Source organism: Astyanax mexicanus, chromosome 14, assembly GCF_023375975.1.
Source record: "Astyanax mexicanus isolate ESR-SI-001 chromosome 14, AstMex3_surface, whole genome shotgun sequence".
NCBI classification, from domain to species: domain Eukaryota; kingdom Metazoa; phylum Chordata; class Actinopteri; order Characiformes; family Acestrorhamphidae; genus Astyanax; species Astyanax mexicanus.
The window spans coordinates 16,516,276-16,536,646 of NC_064421.1; the positions used below are offsets into that span (position 1 = coordinate 16,516,276).

Consider the following 20,371-nt stretch of genomic DNA (forward strand, 5'->3'; position numbering starts at 1 on the left):
CCACAGTTTTCATGCATCTTGGCATGTTCTCCTCCACCAGTCTTACACACTGCTTTTGGATAACTTTATGCCACTTCTGTGGCAACAATTCAAGCAGTTCAGCTTAGTTTGATGGTTGTGATCATCCATCTTCCTCTTAATTATATTCCAGAGGTTTTCAATTTGGTAAAATCAAAGAAACTCATTATTTTATTTTTTCCAGAGCTGTATATACTGTATTAATTATAAGTGACCACACATGACTACACATGGTCAGGATGGGCAAACGTGGTATTCAAATACATGGTCCCACACGGCATTGGAAAAAGTTGTTTTACTCATCAAGGTTGCACAACTCAAGTATGAGACCTACCATAAATGTTGAGTCCTTGGTATTATGTAAAGAACAAAGAGATGTTAATACTGCCGTTTTTCTCTTAGGCGAAGGAATACAAGTAGGGCCTTGAACAGCAAAATATAATGCTTTTAGGTACGATATGAAGTACTCTATACATGACAATAAAAAGCATCATATTTTACTGATTCAACATTGAAACATTTACCGCACTGAACGTTTAACTAACTGAATTAGTTCACCATCAGAATTACTCATCATTGCCAAAGGTGTGTGTATCTCAGATAATCCCAAAATCTCAGTTCTAAAATATTTCATTAAGTTAACATAATTAATTCAATAAGTAGGGCAGTTTACAGATTTTACAGTGTGGGTCCAGTGTCCTCCTCTGAACTCAGAACGGTATCGTGTAGGATCCAGAGATGAGAGGAGCACTGCAATACTGTTATATAAAGCTGCAGAGGAGGATATATAGAGAGGAGGATTCAAACGGCCAGGAATATTAACAGCCTACAACCTACACAGCAGAGTGATGCAGGATCTGTGCTCCGAGGGAAATCTCTGCAAGTGTGAAAACGCAGCATATGCCCATTATCCTAGAGCCAAGGGATACTGTAATACTATAAAAGCTACTAATTTAATCATGCATTTTGTTCCACATCATTGAAAGACTCCAGAATGTCATTTTCTTTAAACATTTTATGTCCAAAACAGCAGAATTGTACTTTTTCCCCCCGTTTATCCTTACAGAAAACACAGGGCATTGATTTTTATTCCGCTCAGTGTGGGCTGGCTGCTCAGCATATTTGTGAACCTCTTACAAGGCAAAAGCCCTGATAGCTATTTCAGGAGGACCTGGGCCCTGGGTAGATAAACATTAGTTGTAAAACTCTGGAAACGTTAACTTTGCAGAGTTAATTATTTATAGGCAGTCCAGTGATCCCTGTGAAACACAGCAGAGGGGGGTGAAAGCAGCAGATTAGGGGTTGTCTCTCAGAGGAAACATGTCTGACAGGCCTGTGTGTGTTCGTGACTTCGAGCACCATGCTAAGAGGCTCTTACCTAAAGCAGTGTTTGACTATTATTTCTCAGGAGCAGACGAGCAGGAGTCTCTAGCTGATAATGTAGCTGCATTTTCCAGGTATGTACCATTATGTGGCAGAATTCTTCAAAAGAATGGAACTTCAAAGAACAAAAAAACTGCACACTAGAACATCTAGTAGTATCAAAGTGCTTTTTTGAGCTGTGATTCAGTAGGGAGCTTATTGATTCTAGACCTTTGTTGTCTCTAGACAATGGAAGTCGTGACCTTACCTGAATTTTTACTGATGTGATCTGAAGAAATATGATCAATTTTTTCATTTAATATATTCTGACTTTGAGTACCTTGATACATATATTAAGATGCTTCTGAGATGCTGATGACACTATTAATTAACAGTCCAATAAAGCTCATTATGACTAAATGCCATACATGTGCAATCCCAAATCAGAAAAAGAAGTTGAGTTCATCAAGCTGAATTGACAATGTGAATAATTGATTTTCTTTTATTTCATTGCGGACTGTGTGAATCCAAAATATGTCATATTTTCTTTTCATTTGTTGATTTGCATCCATTCCTGCATTTCAGACCTGCAACACATTTAAAATAAAGTTGGGACATGGACAATTTTGGGATAGAAATGAGTTTAAAATATTAAATTATGTAAATAGCACATACACTGTCTGGCAAAAAAATTATAAAAGCTCCTGCAATGTAACAAGATCTATTTTATTCCAGTGTTGCATAATTTTTTTTTTTTGCATTGCATTGCATTGATCTTTGTCAAGTATGAAGTTGCATTCAAAAAAAGAAAACTTAGTGTGTAAAGAGGGAGCCTTATGATAACCATGTCTAGAAGCAGTGCCAACTTACTTTGGCTTGAAAGTCAGGGATGGATCATAACACAGTCAAAACACAGAGTGTATTGTGGCCAGACTAATCAATATTCCCATTTTTTTGTAACAGGCTATTGGATACCGTTAGCTTACCGTTACCGTTAGCTAACATTAAAAAAGCCTATCCAGACTGTTGTTTAAGCGGCAGTCCATATTTTTTTGTTTCTATACTGAAAGCAAAAGCATTTTTTAATGTAGAAGGGATAAAATATTGTGTTTAATGGTACCAGTGTGCTGAAAAGACCACCCCTGCTAAGTCTAATATAGTCATCCTAAAAACTGGGGTCTCAGGTTGCTTTTTGTGGTAGTACTTCTGGCCACGTCGGCTCAGTTTTACTGAATGTGAGTGGCTGGTGGAGCAATGGAGACTTCAGAAGGGGAAACTCGGAGCTCAGTAGCATCACACCCGCCCAGTTTAAAACGATTCTTCCGCATGCTCGTGCAGTTACCCATTCTCTCCAGAGAAGACCCTAAATCCCAAAATTTACAGACATTAGCCTTAACAACAAGACTAAAAGAGTCTTGGTATGGGTTCTGTCATGGTATGGGATGGTTTCAATACACTTTGGATATGGAAGCCTTACTGCAGAAAGGTACAGTTAGACGTCCAAGGTCTTTTCTAGGGGCGTTGATGCATTTTTCTCTAAGAGCATGTAAAACCACATGCTGCGCACATTACAAAGACATAGCTATAGAAGTAAAGGGTATAGATACTGGACTGGCCTTCCTGCAGTCCTGACCTGCCCCTGCATTGTAGAGAATTGTGAAACAACAAATGTGACCCTGACAGCCATTAACTGTTGAACATCAAAATATGTTGCATCTATCAAGTATTGTACGAAGAAATGGCAACATACAAAGAGGTAAAAGCTTTGCCATTCCAAACATTTTTTGGGAATGTGCTAAAGTCAAAGAAAGCATTTCAAACACTGCCTTTTTTGTAAAAGTAAATGTGCAAATCTAGCAAATTATGTTATGCTATGCACACAATGCAGGTGTCTTATGTAGAGGCCTGATAAGCAACCATTTGGGCAAATCGTGCCATTGTAAAAGTGAAAAAGCATTTCAGAAAGGACTGAAGACTATTTCTCCATATACAAGAGGCCTTTTAAACTGTCATTCTGAGACAAGCAACACAGACATGTTCTTTAGTGGAAATGAGCCCAAAAGCGTTCCTCTGAATGGTGGAATATCAAGCAGGTAATACAGGACATCACAACAATGGCTTTGGGAAATTGCTTTTCAGACAGCAAGTTAATAGTTTGAGTCATTCCATTACAGCACACGTCAGTCTGTGCCAATTCAAACACTACAATATGCCTTACCTATTTCAAAAAACTACGCCCTCGGCCTATTTTTAAGAGGCCTCTTTTTGGATGCTTGAAGTCAGACACAGTTATCATTACAGATATTCCTCCAAGCTTTGACCACTTTGCTTGGATGTGTGGGTGGTCAGACATTCCACAGAGAGCAATTGAGGTGAGGAAAGTGCCCTGCGGCGGTGTCAAAGAGAAAGAAAAGGCTATCATTAAACAGATAAACAATGCTGCATTATTTATGGAATAATCAAGAGCCAACTACAAGTCCTGGTTCCAGATGGTCATTACGGAAAAGTAAAAGGCTGTAGTCCACCAACACAAACTAGATCAGTCTGACTACATCGGCCATTAACTGTGGCAGGCAGCAATTAGGAGTCCAGCAGAAGATTCTGTTAATCACATTAATGTGTCTGCAGCCCACAGAATTTAGGAGTTCAGAGAGTACAACTTGGACAAATAACATGTCTGTGATACTTTATATATAGCCTGAACAATCGGACAATCATTTACTTTATGGTAAAGTCTGTGTTGAGTTACTAGCTACGTTCTGCAGTGCATTCTGTCTTTTTTAAGTGGTAAAGGCCAACATTTTAAACAATAAAACTGAAGCAAGCAACATATGTCTTAAAAGATGTAAAGATGTAGTGGAGTAAAAGCATCCTGAGCAAAGAATAAATCACACACCCTTTATGTGTGTGTTGTTCTCTCAAGACAGTGACTGCCCACGCTACACTGTGCACTGTGCATGCTGGATGGCAGGGTGCAGGACTAACCGCTTGTGATGCTAATAGCTGGCCTCGATAGGTTAGACAGGCGAAAGCCACAATGCTAAAACTGCAGTCACAGCAGGCGGTCATGTCAAGGTAGTATGTTTGCCACAATGCTTTTAAAAGCAGCAGCCAGGATCTGCAGGATTGGAGCAAGTTAGTTGTAATGCTAATAACCAGCCTCATCGGGGTTAGAGTTGAGATGCTAACAGACACAGCAGCAGGCCTCAGCAAGTCTGGAGACTGTTAGCCAAGTGCTAACAGCTAGCTTAGACTCATCATGATAGGTAACAGACAAAAAAATTGAAAGGGAGGAGGGAGGCATGGCTGAATGGTATGCTGGGATTTTAATTGTTCCCTGCTAGTAGGACTTTGAGGAGGATATTCACACAATATAAGGAACATTTAACATTAAGCATAACTGGGATGAATTTTATTCTTATCAATTTATACAGTAATTTACTGCCAGTGTGTGTGTGTGTGTGTGTGTGTGTATTTCCCCCCAAATATCTTCATAATTCAGTTGCTAAGATTCATTTATTCCGGGGGGTTTGATGTGAAATGCCCTGTTTTAGAGAAAAGTCAGAATTGTTCACAGTGATGGTGATAGAATGTCCAAATCATTTAAATCCTTTAAAAGCTCCCTCGAAGAAACTTGCTACACAAAACTGCTATGGATTTGCTGCCTGAGGCTTCAGAAATTGTTTATGACAGTTTTATGACTATTTTGAGCAGGTTTGACCTTATACAAAGAATGTGTTTATTCAGATCCATTCGTTAATGTTAATTGTTTCTAATAAGCTCAATTCAGTTCAAATATACTGTCATTGGACTGATACAAGGTTGTACACCACAACAAACGCTTTTAGACTAAGGATAGGTGATAGTGCAGTATAGGTAGGATGTGGTACAGTAATTAAAAGACAATAGACAAGACATGAAGGTAGGGAGCACATACGATAAGTACAAAGGCGATAAATATAAAAATTCAAATATATGCGTGAACACCACCAGTCTAAATTTATGTACACCCTTATTGTTAGTAGTCACTTGGTGGTGCTGCATGTCCCAGACTAGCTGATATTTTGTCATTATATTGCTGCCAATTTACCTGTCAGACTTCTCTTCAATGCTGAAACTAAAACTTTAACCGGGCTAAAGGTGTCGTTGCCATGTGGGTCAGCCAGACCTCTTCCTGTACCAGTTTTCTCAAGTTTCCAAGAGTATGTAAGAAGCAGTACTCAAAGTCTGGCTTTACCAAAGCTTTGTTTATTGTCATTTTTTAAGAATATGCATTTTTTCATTTTTTTGTATACTGTAATATATTTTTTATATATTTTTTTCTTTCAGTTTTTAGTTAATTTGTTTTCCCACTTCATTTTAACAATTTTAATTTTTAATACTTTTGTATAAAAAGAAGCAGGCATTAATGCATGAAGACTGTGTGATTAAGGTGCAAACTAACATAATATACTAATGTAAACGCTATAAAAATGCAAAAATTTTATTATATTAAAACTGCTGAAATTCCTCTTAACTGCACAAACCACACTAATGTCATTGCTGTTTGATAATTGCACAATGCAAAACTTCTGTTCTTTATGTTCTGGTGTTCCATTACCGGCATTTTGTGATCAGTGTGTGGGAAAATACATAAAAGCACTGTTTATGTCCCCTGAGTAGAATGTTGTTCTAGTTTGGTGGATACTTTAAATAGTAAAGAGACACTAAAAGAGACATCATTTAGAAATATAAATAACAGTGTGACAGTACCAATACATTTGTCTAAAGGTTTTTACAGACAGTACATATAGAGCAGGGAAAAAAGTAATGGACTAAAGTTAACCCCTTAACGCCTGTTGTTGCAAATATGCGACTAACCGTTTGATTCAATCAACCTGCCAAGATAGCGCCTGCATTCCCCCAATGCCTGTTAGTGCATATTCGCCACGGACCTAGGAACCTTTGACAGTTTACAATTCAAATGAATCTAGAATTCAAATTAATGAAATGTTTCCTGTAATATTTGTGTATATTGTGTTGGTGACAGTAATTGGTGTTATTTATTATTGAATGCCTGCTGTTGGGTGCATAAATAAAACATTGATTTTTCACTGTTATATTACTCTGTTATTGTTATCTTAGTATGGACCATTATGTCTGCTGTAGCAAATTTGCAACATACCAAATTTACCCCAAATAGACCATATTGCCTGTTGTTGCAAATTTGCAACATACCAAAATTTCTATTTATTTTTGTGCAAAAGTGAAATTAATAATCTCAACAATATTTACTATCTACTTAAAGGTAAAACACACATGAAACATTTTTTCATATACAGCTACATTAATTCAGGCGTTAAGGGGTTAAGCGTGAGTACAAAAACAGCCTTATTGCCCTGGAATAGTGTGAAGGTCCAGTTCAAAGTTTGCTGGATTTAACAGCAGAAAAGAATCAGGTTTTCTAACAGGATCTATGAAGAAGATATGAGGCATTGATTGAACTGAGCAGGGATAACTTGAACTGCCTGATGTGAAAAATCTGTCCACCCTGTTGGGGTTTGAGTAATATTGTAGCAGTGAACACAGCTGTAAAAAATGACCATGTGAAGGAAAAGAGGGAATCACCAGATGAGGAAGTTGAGCAGCAGTTTAAACAGGCTAGTGTAGACCACAGTTATGAAGCTTTATTTGGGTCTACTTTTCTACAGTCCACTGATTTATAATGATGTATGCATACTCAAATCTGTAAGATCTAAACTAAGTCATTCAGAGTTGTTCAATTCAGTGCAATATTGAATGTTGAAAATGCAAGTCACAAGTGTTCACAGTGGAAATGGGATCCATAGGGAACAAATATGTGAAGCATGTGAACCTCTAAAAGCTCTCTCACAAAAAACTATAGTTATAAAATCCCTGATGACGTAGACATGACAGTTTTGCGAGGCTCTGTTCTAATATGTAATATGAGTTTTCATATTAAACATTTAGTTTCAAAAGACAATTGTCAATTACAAGGATTCAAGGAGATTTTATTGTCATTCGCATCACATGAGGTGGAACGAAATTGTGATCTCACGATCAAGTTTACACCCAAGAGCTGTTGTTAAAATAGATAATATAGATAAATTAGATTACAAAATAAAGAGCACAATAAAAGAGAATAGAACATAATAGATAAAGATAAATACCCAAAAAAATAAATAGGGAGAGTAGTCAGGTAGCAGCAACATCAAGTCCAGAGTGCAAGATTGCTAGGGCAGCATGATAATGTGAATTAAGAGCAGTACAAGATAAAGTGTCTTAGTGCGGTTTAAGGTGACAGTGTTTGTAAGCAGTATTTGTGCTTGTAAAGTGTCAGTGCAGTGTGTTGTTTAGGTGGAGTTTAAGAGTCTTACAGCTTCTGGAATTAAGCTGTTTCTGAGTCTGGTTGTTTTGCACTTGATGCTCCGCAGCCTCCGGCCGGACAAAAAGTGCATGTGCTGGATGGGTGGGATCTTTCCTGATGCAAGTGGCCCTTTTCCTGCATCTGGAGGTGTAGATGTCCGTGGTGCTGGGGAGGCTGAGGCTCCAATTCTATTTTACATTTTATGGATTACATACACTGACATGCCAAAAATCATGTGATGGAACCAATGATCGTATCCCATGACTTTTGTCATGTTCCATGTAGACTAAAGAAAGCTGCACTGACTAGAGGAATGTGTGTGTGCGGTCTCCTGCATTAATCAGACACCGCACAAACACATTAAGAGGAAAGAAATTCAAGTAATTAACTCTTGACAAGTTCAGCAAAGCTGACTGAGAAAATCCAGCCAAGATGTGCAAAGCTGTCATCTAGGCAAGAGGTGTCTACTTTAAAAAAATCTAAAATACAAAACATATTCTGTTTTGCTTAACACTTTATGGTTTACTAAGTAATTCCATGTTTTTCTTCAAAGTTTCAATGATTTTAGTATTAATCTACACATTTTAAAGTAATGGAAAAACACTGAATCTCTATTAAATCAAAATCTAGCACAAATCCTCCAACTCTGACATTAAAGCTAATGCTGCTGAGAGTTTCACCACAGGACCTGTTAATCATCTGAACATCTGTAGATAATCTATAGGAGACCCAGACAGTGTGGGGTCATCTTTTGCACTGTAGGAAGAGCAACAGCAGCTCAGTGATACTGTCTAATCTTCATGATCCAGCTTTCCTCTGCTTGTATCTGCCTTCAGGTGGCGCTTGTTCCCTCGTGTGCTTAGAGATGTGTCCAGGCTGGACATGTCCACCACAGTGCTGGGCCAGAAGCTCAGCATGCCTGTGTGTGTGGCAGCTACTGCCATGCAGAGGATGGCTCACCCAGATGGAGAAACAGCGACAGCAAGAGGTAGAGCACACTGCTGTCAAACAGCTGTAATAAAACTCAACACATGGGGGAGCTCTAGGTCTGTGATAGACACACAGCAGGTTGCGCCCCAGAAACTGTTTCAGTACAGCCAGCATGTTCATGTGGGGTCATATGGGTGGGGTATGGGTTAGATGGGTTCTGTCTAGTGGGTATGGTGGGCTCTGAGTAGGTTTGTACATGTACCCAAGTTGGGCTCCCAACACGGATCTTATTGTTACAGCTTAGCTCAATCTTAGTTTCACATGGGTCCCATCAAGGCCCCATGTGCAGTGGTCCCTGAAAAAAGTAAATGTTAGCAAGTTAAATCCTGTTAAATCTAGTTTAAATATCTGCAAATATCTGCATGTTTGCCTTGTTGTCAGGAATTTAATAAGAATATTCAACTTCATTTCAATTTCTAACTTATTTAAGTTATTTATTTTTAAGTAATTTATTCTACTAAAAGTGTCTTATTGTATTGGCAAATATTTTTAATTGATTCAAGAAAACTAATTATTATGTTTTTGCCAAAAACAATGTTTAAACATCACTAAACCATATTTTTTTTAAACCTTTAAAAAGACGCTTTTATTGTGGTAATTTCTGAAGAAGTGAATGATGGGTTAGTGTACTTTAGTACGCAGACAACCTCTAAACCCATACATCACCCAGTGCCCATCCCAAACTAACCCTCCCTTTTTGCCTTTTTTCAAATTTGAGCTTTACACTTTACACTTTAATGTAATAAGACACTTTTTGTAAATTAAATCACTTAAAACTAAGTTATTAATTATTTTAATAATACTTTAAGAATCTACAAATAGGAAATATTAGATTAGATTAGATTTAGACTGCATTTAAGAGGATTTCTCTCCCTAAATCTATCATTTTTGCAGTGTACAACCAAGAGAGGGCATGTACATATGTGGGGTCAACATGGAACCCATGTACAAAAGATCTGTCTTCTAGCTCACAGATTCCTGGTGCAGATGAAGTGTATTCCATTAAAGACTGTTCAAACCGAGATACTTTTACGTGTATTAAAGGTTTTAAACAGTATTATACTGAAAAAGCTGTGATGTTGCTCTTACTTAACACTGTGTATTACTGCCTGTGTTAGTTGTAGGAAAAAGCCTAATAGTCATACACTGTACATTAGGTTGGGCCTAAAGTTGCCTAAAATAATGAAATTATTTCAAGTATACACATACTGTATATTTTTCCTCTATATTCTTCATATTCTTCAGACCTTCTCTACTCATTCCAAGTCATCTCACAGACTGTTCTACTTTCAAAGCAGATTAATTAATAATTACAGTTAATCCTTAATAGAGTTTAAAAGCCTCGATCCAGCACTGTGAAGGAGTTATTATAAGCAGGGATGCAGAAGTGTCTGCAGAGTGGTCAAAACCATATTCAGGCAAAATAATTTCAACTTTTATGAAATAATGGCTACAGTAAATGAGCGAATGAGTACAAAAGAAGCAGGTTCAAAGGTTGTTGGACACCCCCTCCATTTTAATGTAATTTTTTATTAAATATTTTATTTTATTTATTTAGTAGAATTATTATTATTATTTTTTTATTTTAGTTACCAGACAAACACCACATGTAAAACACAATAAATTGATAAAGATGGATGGATATTGTATATGGCATTCTTTATCAAGAAAAAAACATCAACAGACTAAATTATATTGAAAAGAATTATAAAAACATATATTTCTAAATAAGACAATTACTGATAAGACAATCTAACCAAATGCAACGCAAAAAGTGGGTTCTGCTATGATACAAAAGGTTTACAGGTTCCTAGTTTTTAAGGGTTGCCAAGTCCTACATAATTTCTCAACAGAGCCTAGCAAGATGAATCTGTGTTTTTAAACCTTAATATGCTACAAAACCTTTTTTATATTAGTTTAAAGAATAAAAGAAAGGTGCTCTCCCCTGGTATCCTCAAACTTTGATTATATTCCACAATATATTATAAATACATTTACGGAGATTTTAAAAATTGGATAATTTTGGACATAGCCAAAACATATGTGGCAAGATACATTTAAGAAAAAAAATTAACATTAATTAGAGCAAACCTTTTAATTAAAACATTACGCCACCTTATGTTGCACCCATTGCTGAAATACATGTGCTAATGCACACATGCAGCTTGTGTACTCCCTGTGCATAAATCCAGCCAGGAGAATAGGACTCTCTGGGGCAGATAAACATGAACCTGTTGGCTGCATGACAAGCTGAGGGTGTGCATTTAGTGCACTCAGTGTCAGAAATGGGTGCAACTTAAATGAGCTGATTGCATTATTCAAAAGGGGTGTCCACAAACATTTGTACATAGTGTCTGTTGTAAAAGGACAGATTTAGAATAATCATTGAAAGACTTTAAACATCAACAACCAGCAGTTATTGAATGAATAATATATTTTAGCTTTTTTTTACTTATGCAGCTTCTCTTACATCATTTATTTGTACAGAAATCAAATGTGTGAAGGTTCTATTAATAGTTTGTCCACTATATTTGTTTTTTATGGCATCACATCATCACATCTGCTGCAATTCACTGGTATTGTGTTTTTCTGTATCTCCCAGCTTGCTTGTCTGCTGGTACAGGTATGATGCTGAGCTCCTGGGCCACTTCCACTATAGAGGAGGTAGCTGAGGCGGCACCGGGCGGCCTGCGCTGGATGCAGCTCTACATTTACAAAGACCGTGCTCTGACTCACTCTCTGGTCAGGAGGGCTGAGGAGGCTGGGTATAAGGGTATCTTTGTCACTGTGGACACACCTTATCTTGGCAAGCGGCGCGATGACGTGCGCAACCGCTTTAAGCTGCCCTCTCATTTGAGGTAAAAAGCTGAAGCAACCACACGTGACATGCTAGCGAGCCAAGTTCTGGGTTTTTACAGCCATTCGTGGAGGTTAGCGGAGAAGTCTTGTTGCATGGCAGTCTAGAGGCAGCACTGGTCCATCCGACAGCTTTTTTGTAAACTTCTTCTTCAGATTTTTTCATCTGCATCTGCACAAAAAAATGTTTTCCTTATATACACAAAACCCAAGACAAATTATAACAGAGGGGAAAGTATGTAGGTCACCACTCCACCACTACACTTTCACCACAGCGAAAACAGCCTGTGGGCAACTGACCTAAACTCAACATTAGAACTCTTAACCACTCCTGACTGATTGCATGTCTGAGAGAAGAGTCTAATACTGAAATTCTTGGGCCATTTCTTTAACAACAAGGCCTGTCTGAATTTTGCCCCAGACAGACAGACTTTCTTTTTTATTTTAGATTATTTTAGTGTTTGTGTTATTACAGCACTGCAGTGCCACTAACTTTGCGGTGGTGTGTTAGTATTGTGTGCTGTGCTGTATACAGTATACATACAAGTGTATTAGATGCAGCAGTGCTGCTGGAGTTTTTAAACACTGCATGTCTACTTACTTACTTTATTAAGTCCACTCTATTAGACACTTCTACCTAGCTGCTCCACCTTATACAGCTCTGAAAATATGGATGATCACAAATCATCAAACTAAGCTGAACTGCTTGAATTTTTGCACCAGGAGCGGCATAAAGTTATGCAAAAGCAGTATGTAAGACTGCAATTAAAAACCAGGGTTATTCCACCAAATATTGTTTTTCTTAAAACTTTATGAATATGAGATTGTTTTCTTTGCATTATTTGACTGAAGTGGTCTCTTAATTTTAATCCAGAGCTATAGATGTAAAGTCTAAGACAGAAGCTCTGAATCTGTTGGTGGACATTTTGTGATGGTCATCCTATAGTCTTTATCAGTGATCACTGGTCACTGGATATGTCTGTTTGATGCATTATTCTTAGTTGTTCATTTACACTGAGGTGCTTAAAAGCTCCAGCAGAACTGCTGTGTCTGATCTAAGATGTGGAATTAATATTATGCTTGACCCATTTACTCTCATTAATGTTTATCAATACACAACTAATAGTTTTTCATTTTGGTTTGTAGAATGTTAGTAATACGTTTGGCGAGTTGCTTTGCCAGGTGTTGTGACAAATTCTAGCTCTCTGCTCTACAGCAGAAAGAGTTCCTTTAGTTTCTGTTTAGAAATAAGAGTTAATCTACTGTTACAGTAAATAAATGAATTTGTGTCCATACTGCTGCATGAGTTGGATGTCGGCACAACATCAATTATTTTTTTCTCCATTTTGTTCAAAGACAGCATAGGCTTTCTGTAACTGGTCCAAAAGTCCGAACCATCTAGAAAAGTGTTTTCACACTGGAGCACACAAACCGGAGCATGCTCAGTAGATCCAGGCTGCATCCAACACTTTTGGTTGGACCAAACTCTGATTCTTTGTTGTGTCCCCTTTCGCTCCTAATGTGACAATAACAGTCCAATAACTCCATTAAAACTTGTGTAAATTTGTGTCTTACCAAAAAATTTAACTTAACATTTCCAATCACACTCGCAGTTTAAACTTGAAAACTAAACCCCTTCCTCTGAAGAGCTTTATGTATTTATAGAAGCAGAAATCTGCCCCCTAAAACCTGGGGAAACCTTCACCCCACGTCATACAGTAGATAAGCTAGATTAGCACGTCGCTCATGGGGATTAATAGGAACTTGGTTAATCTTGGCTACCTCTCATTACGTTATGCTAAAGAAAAACAGCCCAGTGAAAGCAACTTCTTCCTGTCCCACACCGCTGTCTGACTTACTGCAATCAGAAAACTGAAGGAAGTTTGTGAACAGATCATATATTCTGCAGGAGTTCCTCCCCTTTCCATCAGCAGTGACACAACACAAACTTCTTATGCCTTCCTGAAGATCTTTTTCTTGGCTTTGCAAATCAAAGTGCGGCAGCAGCAACGAGGTGCCATTGAGCTGCCGCTTGGCTGCCCGGTTGGCAAAGTCCTGAGCTCAGCTTTCACACAGTGACCAAAAACAACACTCTCAAAATTAATTCCATTTTTTTCTTCTTCTTCTTCCTCTTCTCTTTTTGCACTTTTTCTTTTTCAGGATGACCAATTTCGAATCCCCTGATTTAGCGTTCTCCTCAAAGGAGGGCTACGGGGAGGACAGCGGGCTGGCGGTGTATGTGGCTCAGGCCATAGATCCCTCGCTGAAGTGGGAGGACGTCGCCTGGCTGAAGCGGATCACCTCCCTGCCCGTGGTGGTCAAAGGGGTTTTGAGAGGTGAGCGCTCCAGCTGGGAGGAGCGAGCTCAGCGTCTGCTGAAGGCTGCGCTGTGGGTAGACTCAGCAGTCTGCGGCCTCTTCCTCTCCATTATGCTCTCTCGCCCCTGGAAGCGGATCGCTGATGCGCCATAAAAGGAAGCATTTACATAATCCAATCCAAACACAAACAACGTGTGACCCGCATGTCAGGGAGAGGGTGTTAATTAAAAACGCCATGTTGCGCATTTTATCTCATGGTCAGGAAGATAAGAAGCGAAGAGCACAAGCCCTATGCATAATTGCCTCCATATGGCTGAGAAACCAAACCAAGTTATCACTTTTTTGTGACAAGCTTTATCTCTCAGGCCCTGCAGGGTCACGAGCTAACAGGCTTGTGAAACTGAATTTAAAACGATATTTTAGAATTTGAAACAAAATTAGACATTAGCTGACCAGCCAAGATATTATTGATGTCAGAACTTTGCTTCTTTAGGTTTGCATTGAAGCTAAAAAAGCCCATATATAGTAGATATTAAAAAAGTAAAGTTATGCCAACTTAAACTGATACAGCTACTAAATTCAAATTGTTCTTCTAATTCATGATTCTGTATCCCAGTTTGGTTAACAATTCATATTGAGTTGAGCCTCAAAAACATTACTAATTGAGCTTAAATATATTTGTAATTGTTTAGTCAATTGTGTTTCTCCATCTCATATTGTTTTATTGTTTATTGCTTATTCCTAATCTCAAACTCCTGGTCATCGTGCTCTAGTCCATGGTTTGGTAATTAGTAATCTCTCTTATCTCAGTATGTTACGTATTTCAGTAATGAGTGGTTCTAAGTGAGAAGTTTTTTACGTCTATATATTGTACAACACAGTCCTTTCTGGTAGTTGTAGTGTAACATTACAATTCTGGATTGGCACAACAGTCTAACTGCTGCTAATCAAGTGTGAAGAAATCATAAGTTCAAAAGCCATTTTAATGTGTCAGTTCATTGTTTCGTTGTTATTAAGCGTGATATAACAATGCCAGCGGGACTAGGTATGGCACCAGGATGGCTAGCATGGAGTTACATTGCTATATCACGCTACTGCAGGTAGATAAGATGTGCAGTAGGAGTCAAAATTTTAAAGAGTAAAAGCAGGGGACCTCAGAACACCATGTCTGTGATTGGTCCAAAGAATGTCTTTGGCCAGTCAGTTTAGAATGTTGCTTCACTGCGTCATAATTCTTTTGCATGATGTTAAGAAAATCCCTACTCGATTTTTTGCTTGCCGATTGTCGCTAAATCATGGCTACAAATTTCTTCAGCAATGTTATTGATGAGGAACCCAGTCACTGACTGCAATATGAATAGAAGTTGTCTTACCACTAATCATGGCGTCCATCCCGCCCTTCAAAATAAGAGTCTATCGGCATGCTGGTGGTGCTGAGAGCATATTAGTTAGGAAGCAACCTTTACTGTGGAGTTCTGCACAGGAGCTGTTGCCATATTAAGCCAAAAGTATCAAGTGTTTTGTGCATTATTGAGTCAAGTGCTATAAACTTTTCATTAGGTTTTTATTAGATTTTATCAGTGATTTAAAATACAGATCTGAAAAAAATAAGAGATCACTTCAGTTTCTGAATCACTTTCTCTGATTTTGCTATTTATAGGTATAAGTTTGAGTAAAATGACAATTGTAGTTTTATTCTATAATTATTATTTTAAACCTCAAATAATGCAAAGAAAACAAGTTCATATTCATAAAGTTTTAAGAGTTCAGAAATCAATATTTGGTGGAATAACCCTGGTTTTCACAGATTTCATGTATCTTTGCATTTTCTCCTCCACCAGTCTTACACACTGCTTTTGGATAAGTGGTCTCTTATTTTTTTTCCAGAGCTGTATGATTCTTACCTTTGATTTTTGGTATTCTGGTATCTCTCCATTTAAATTTGCCTATAAAGACTTTAATTCGTCACCTTGTAGAAAATGACTCACTCGAGACAGGGTTACTCACTCGAGAGACCAGTGTGGTTAAGTGATATATTAAGTTGACTTCTAATTTGAGCCTTTTAGGAATGTTGAGGGCTTAATTTAACTTTAATTATTAGCTCAGTTAGAATACGATTAGAGTGGTTGATTAAAATGTGTACATGTCATAAGCACTAAAATCTCTTTTTAGTGCAACTGTACTTTTTAGCCTCCTACCTCCAGAGCAAAACTAAAGGAGCAAATTTCACACAACAAACATGACTGAAGAGCAATGAGTATACGTTCACCATACTACTGTAAACATCAGCTTGTGTAATCATTTTCCATGTGTGGGAAAGGCCTTAGGTGGTCCGGCTGTTGAAGTGTCTCAAACACATTCTAAATAAAACACTTTACACCACACACTGTAAAATATTGTATCTTGTTCCTAGTGTGAAGGCTAATGCTACCAAAGACGAATAACCAGACATAGACTTATTAACAGTTTAGAACTCTAAACAAACATTATCTGCATCCTGTACATGTCTATATCACACTCAGAGCAATGTGTATGTTTAACTCCACTAACAAGAGCTGCCATAATAAAGGGATTGCAACACTGTGTTTATGTTTAATCTCTGTTGCAGCTGAAGATGCCAAAGAAGCTCTGAAATACGGTGTCGATGGGATACTTGTGTCAAACCATGGAGCAAGACAGCTTGACTGCGTTCCAGCCACCGTAAGTGCCTGGCGAAGAACTAAAGCAGTATTTATTCTTCAGAGCTCTCCAGGCCACATGTCGTCTTTTCGGTAATCTACTGTGGCCCGAAAATTATAACTCAGCTACTTCCAAACGCAGTCGTTAGCTCCCTAAGATGTGACACTGGGGAGTGACTGAAAGCATTGATTTAACATACTCTGTTAAATAGCACAGTATTATAGTTACCATATAGTGCTGAGGCTGTTCATAAAGCCAGTCATAATTCAGTCATAATGTTTATTTAGTTCAGGTTACTCATCACTTTTATTTTTAGAGATCAGCGGTTTATTTCAAACCCAACACCAGCACAACTCACGATTTTCCAGTTTATTTAAAGGGATGGTTCACTGGAAAATGTATTGAAATGTAGACAGTGTTCCCAATAGTCTGAAGGAAGCTGATCAGCTAAAACATGTTTAATGTTTGAAAATTGCTTCTTTAGTTTTAGACTGCCGCTCGAAGTCTAATTAATATAAAATGTATATTAATGTAAAACCAACTACCAGTGAACTGTATTTGTCATCAAGGATAAATTAGCTAAAAAAAATAACACATTTGCTAACAATTAATAATATATTTGCTAATATGTTTTCTTCTAAAACTAAAAATGCGCTACAAAAGTGTATTTGAGCAGTGGCTTAGTAAAACTTAGTCAACTAAGTCAACTGGCACAAATAAGGATTTTTGTAAAACAGTAAGAGTTTCAATAACATTTATTTTGTTAGAAAAAAAATCCTTTCACATCTCTTTTCCAAAATGATTCTTTATAGAATTATAAAGTAGTACATTTCCAAAAAAAATCATCTAGTATTTTAATCAATCATTATTTGACAGATTACTTTATTTTACTTTATAAGTTTATTTTATTTGTATTTACTCTATTTCTATACATTTATTTCATGCAAAATAAAAATGTGTATTGAGCAAATTGTTTTTAACCACAGATCATCTACAACATGCAAACATGCATTGGCCAGTCAATTTTTCAGGATAATATTTGCCTTATGAAAAACTGCATTTACTCATTCTGACATTTCCTTTGGCTTCTTTACAGCTTAAATTACAACAATATTTTTTTTGTAATTTTCTCATTGACAAAATTATTCAACCATTCAGTCACATACAACATTAGTACTAGGTAGAAATAACATCCTTCAGATGTAAACGTAGCTTAACAGAAGTTTCTTGCAGCGATCAGCAGGTATCTTAGCCCATTCCTCATGGGCAAAGGCCTCTAATTCTTTAACATTCTTGTTACAAATGCCTTCTTTAAGTTCCACCTGCAATTTTCTATGGGGTTTAAGTCTTGTCTGCTTAGAAATGTAAGATGACTGTTTCTGCGAGAGCAAATTGATGCCCTGCCTGAGATTGTGGAGGCTGTGGAGGGTCGGGTGGAGGTGTATCTGGATGGAGGGGTACGGAGGGGTACAGATGTGCTGAAGGCTCTGGCACTGGGGGCAAAAGCTGTGTTTGTGGGGAGACCCGTCCTGTGGGGCCTGGCCTATGAGGTGTGATTTTTAATACTTCTATTATTACAGACTCACTATATTCACTATTGTACAGGATAAAGCATCTTACAGCTTATTCAGCATTGCTTCTTCTTCTTCTTGAGTTACTCTCCAGATAGTGCTTTTTACTAGATTTAGAAGCATTGCTGTGGGGATCTGATTACATTCAATGACAAAGGAATTAATAAGATCAGGATGTCAGATGATCACCACTCCAGCTCATCCCCAACTCCTTAAATGAACTCATCCCTAAAGTATTAGATGCACAGTCCACCATTTTAGTGATCACAGTTCCTTCACTACCTCACAGCAAGGGGGGGCTTTATATCCCTCTAGCCCACGCCTGGCATTAGACATCCCAGCGAACAATTTTAACAGAACATTTTCTGAATGTTACAATTAACTTTCCTAGAACATTCAGTAAATTTCTTTGTTTTTTAAATGTTATTTTTAATGTTCCCATAATATTATTATTCGCCTAGCCGGGAATGTTGTGTGAGAAATGTTCTAATAATGTTGTGATACAAACCAGTATTATATCACACGTTTTGAGATCAAGGTGAACCTTCCTGGATCCTTGCTAAACATTCTTATAATGGTCTCTGTTAGCTGGGATGGTGCAAATAGCTTCCTGCTTATCTGCTCCAGAGGGGAATAGACCAGCTGTGTATGTTTTTTGTGTCTTTGCACATCTGTGTCAGCAATGAGTGCAACTCAAAGCAGCTGAATACATTCATAAGAAGGAGTGTCCACAAATACTTTGACATATAAGGCTAATTTCAGTCCTGCTTTCCAGAACTATATTCTTTCTTTTAATAGAGAAATCTGTGTAGCCCAGGAGTAGGCTTAATCGTCTCTTAATCCCTGTCCCTTAGAGTATTAAGTATATTACGATGTACCTCATTATAACAGTCACCAGAGTGTGAATAATGTACCTGATGTCCATCCAGGAAGTCAAGACTTTATATTAGTTAATATTTCTTCTGCTGTCAGGGTGAGAAAGGAGTCAGTGAAGTGCTTCAGATGCTACGTGAGGAGCTTCAGCTTGCATTAGCACTGGCAGGTAGGTTATTTTACCTGATTATTTATTGCATTACATTACATTAATAGATTTATTGCTAAAAATAGTATTATTGTTTGAATTGATATTGTTTTGTATTATTAATATTCTGAAAAGTCAGTGTTACATCCTACATGATGAAAATGTCGAAAAATGTAGGGTGTCCCATTTTACTCTTTAGTTGACTCAGTTCCACTGCTCCACATGCATTTATTACAGGCTTTATAACCCTCTCATCCACACTTGTCATTGAGCATGGTGTAACTGTGCATCTGACCAGTTTACTGGCAAAGCTTTTCTATGCAGATTATACTGTACAAGCTACCCTTTTCTGTTCCAAAAGGATGCCGTTCACTGAAGGAAGTTGACAGAAGCCTTGTGAGAAGATCTGGACACTTCTCAAGGATATGATGGTCTGGATCCTGTGTTTTGGTAAAAACACCACCCAGTTTAAATGGATGCCAAAATGTCATTAAAATAAACTTGTTTATTTGGTTGTAGAAAAAAATTGTGTCTGGTTACACTGAATTCTGGACAGTATCCAATCCCTTCTCAGAACTGATTGCTGTGTACACTGTCTGTGATTGGTATCAGTATGTTCATTGATTTACTGTTTACACATTGTTCAATATTTCATCATATGATCCAAAACATTACATCATAATAAAATGTTTAAATATTTGTGGGCTCCACTGAAGGTTTAGATTGTTTTTTCTTTCCTGTAAAGTTGTCACAGGTCTGTGTAACAGCAACCACATATAGTATAGTATAATAGCTATGATAGAAGAATTTAGATGCTACTGAATAAGCCACAATATTTTTTTTGTGATAAGCATTTTATGTAGCATTTTATAGTTAGTATAATTTATAAATCCTGCTTAAAATACTCAGTAGTAAATACTCACAGTAAAGAGAATAAAAAGAAAATTACAGTATGTTATAACAATTCTAGTAATTATAATAGTAGTAGAATAATTTTAATATCCAAGAAAACAGTATTTTCCCCTAAAAAAAAAACTGAAATAATGCTGTCAACTATTGATATCATTTCCCCTCTCTTATTATTATTATTGTGATACTCTCCTCACTGCACAGCTGATAAATACAGCAGCGTGCTCTCCTGGCTGGTGGGTGGTGTTTGGGTGTATTCTAGGTTGTGGTAACAGTAAGGA

General features: G+C 37.4%; 1 protein-coding gene across 1 annotated transcript; it reads left to right on the forward strand.

Moving 5' to 3' along the window:
• The first annotated feature begins 1,306 nt into the window (after positions 1 to 1,306).
• hao1 (hydroxyacid oxidase (glycolate oxidase) 1) lies at positions 1,307 to 19,880 on the forward strand. Its single transcript, XM_007257445.4, has 8 exons — positions 1,307 to 1,475; positions 8,584 to 8,735; positions 11,340 to 11,595; positions 13,754 to 13,929; positions 16,519 to 16,610; positions 17,981 to 18,139; positions 19,133 to 19,202; positions 19,543 to 19,880. Exons 1-8 carry the CDS (start codon positions 1,339 to 1,341, stop codon positions 19,608 to 19,610), a joined length of 1,110 nt encoding a protein of 369 aa, XP_007257507.3. The 5' UTR covers positions 1,307 to 1,338; the 3' UTR covers positions 19,611 to 19,880.
• Positions 19,881 to 20,371: the final 491 nt, after the last annotated feature.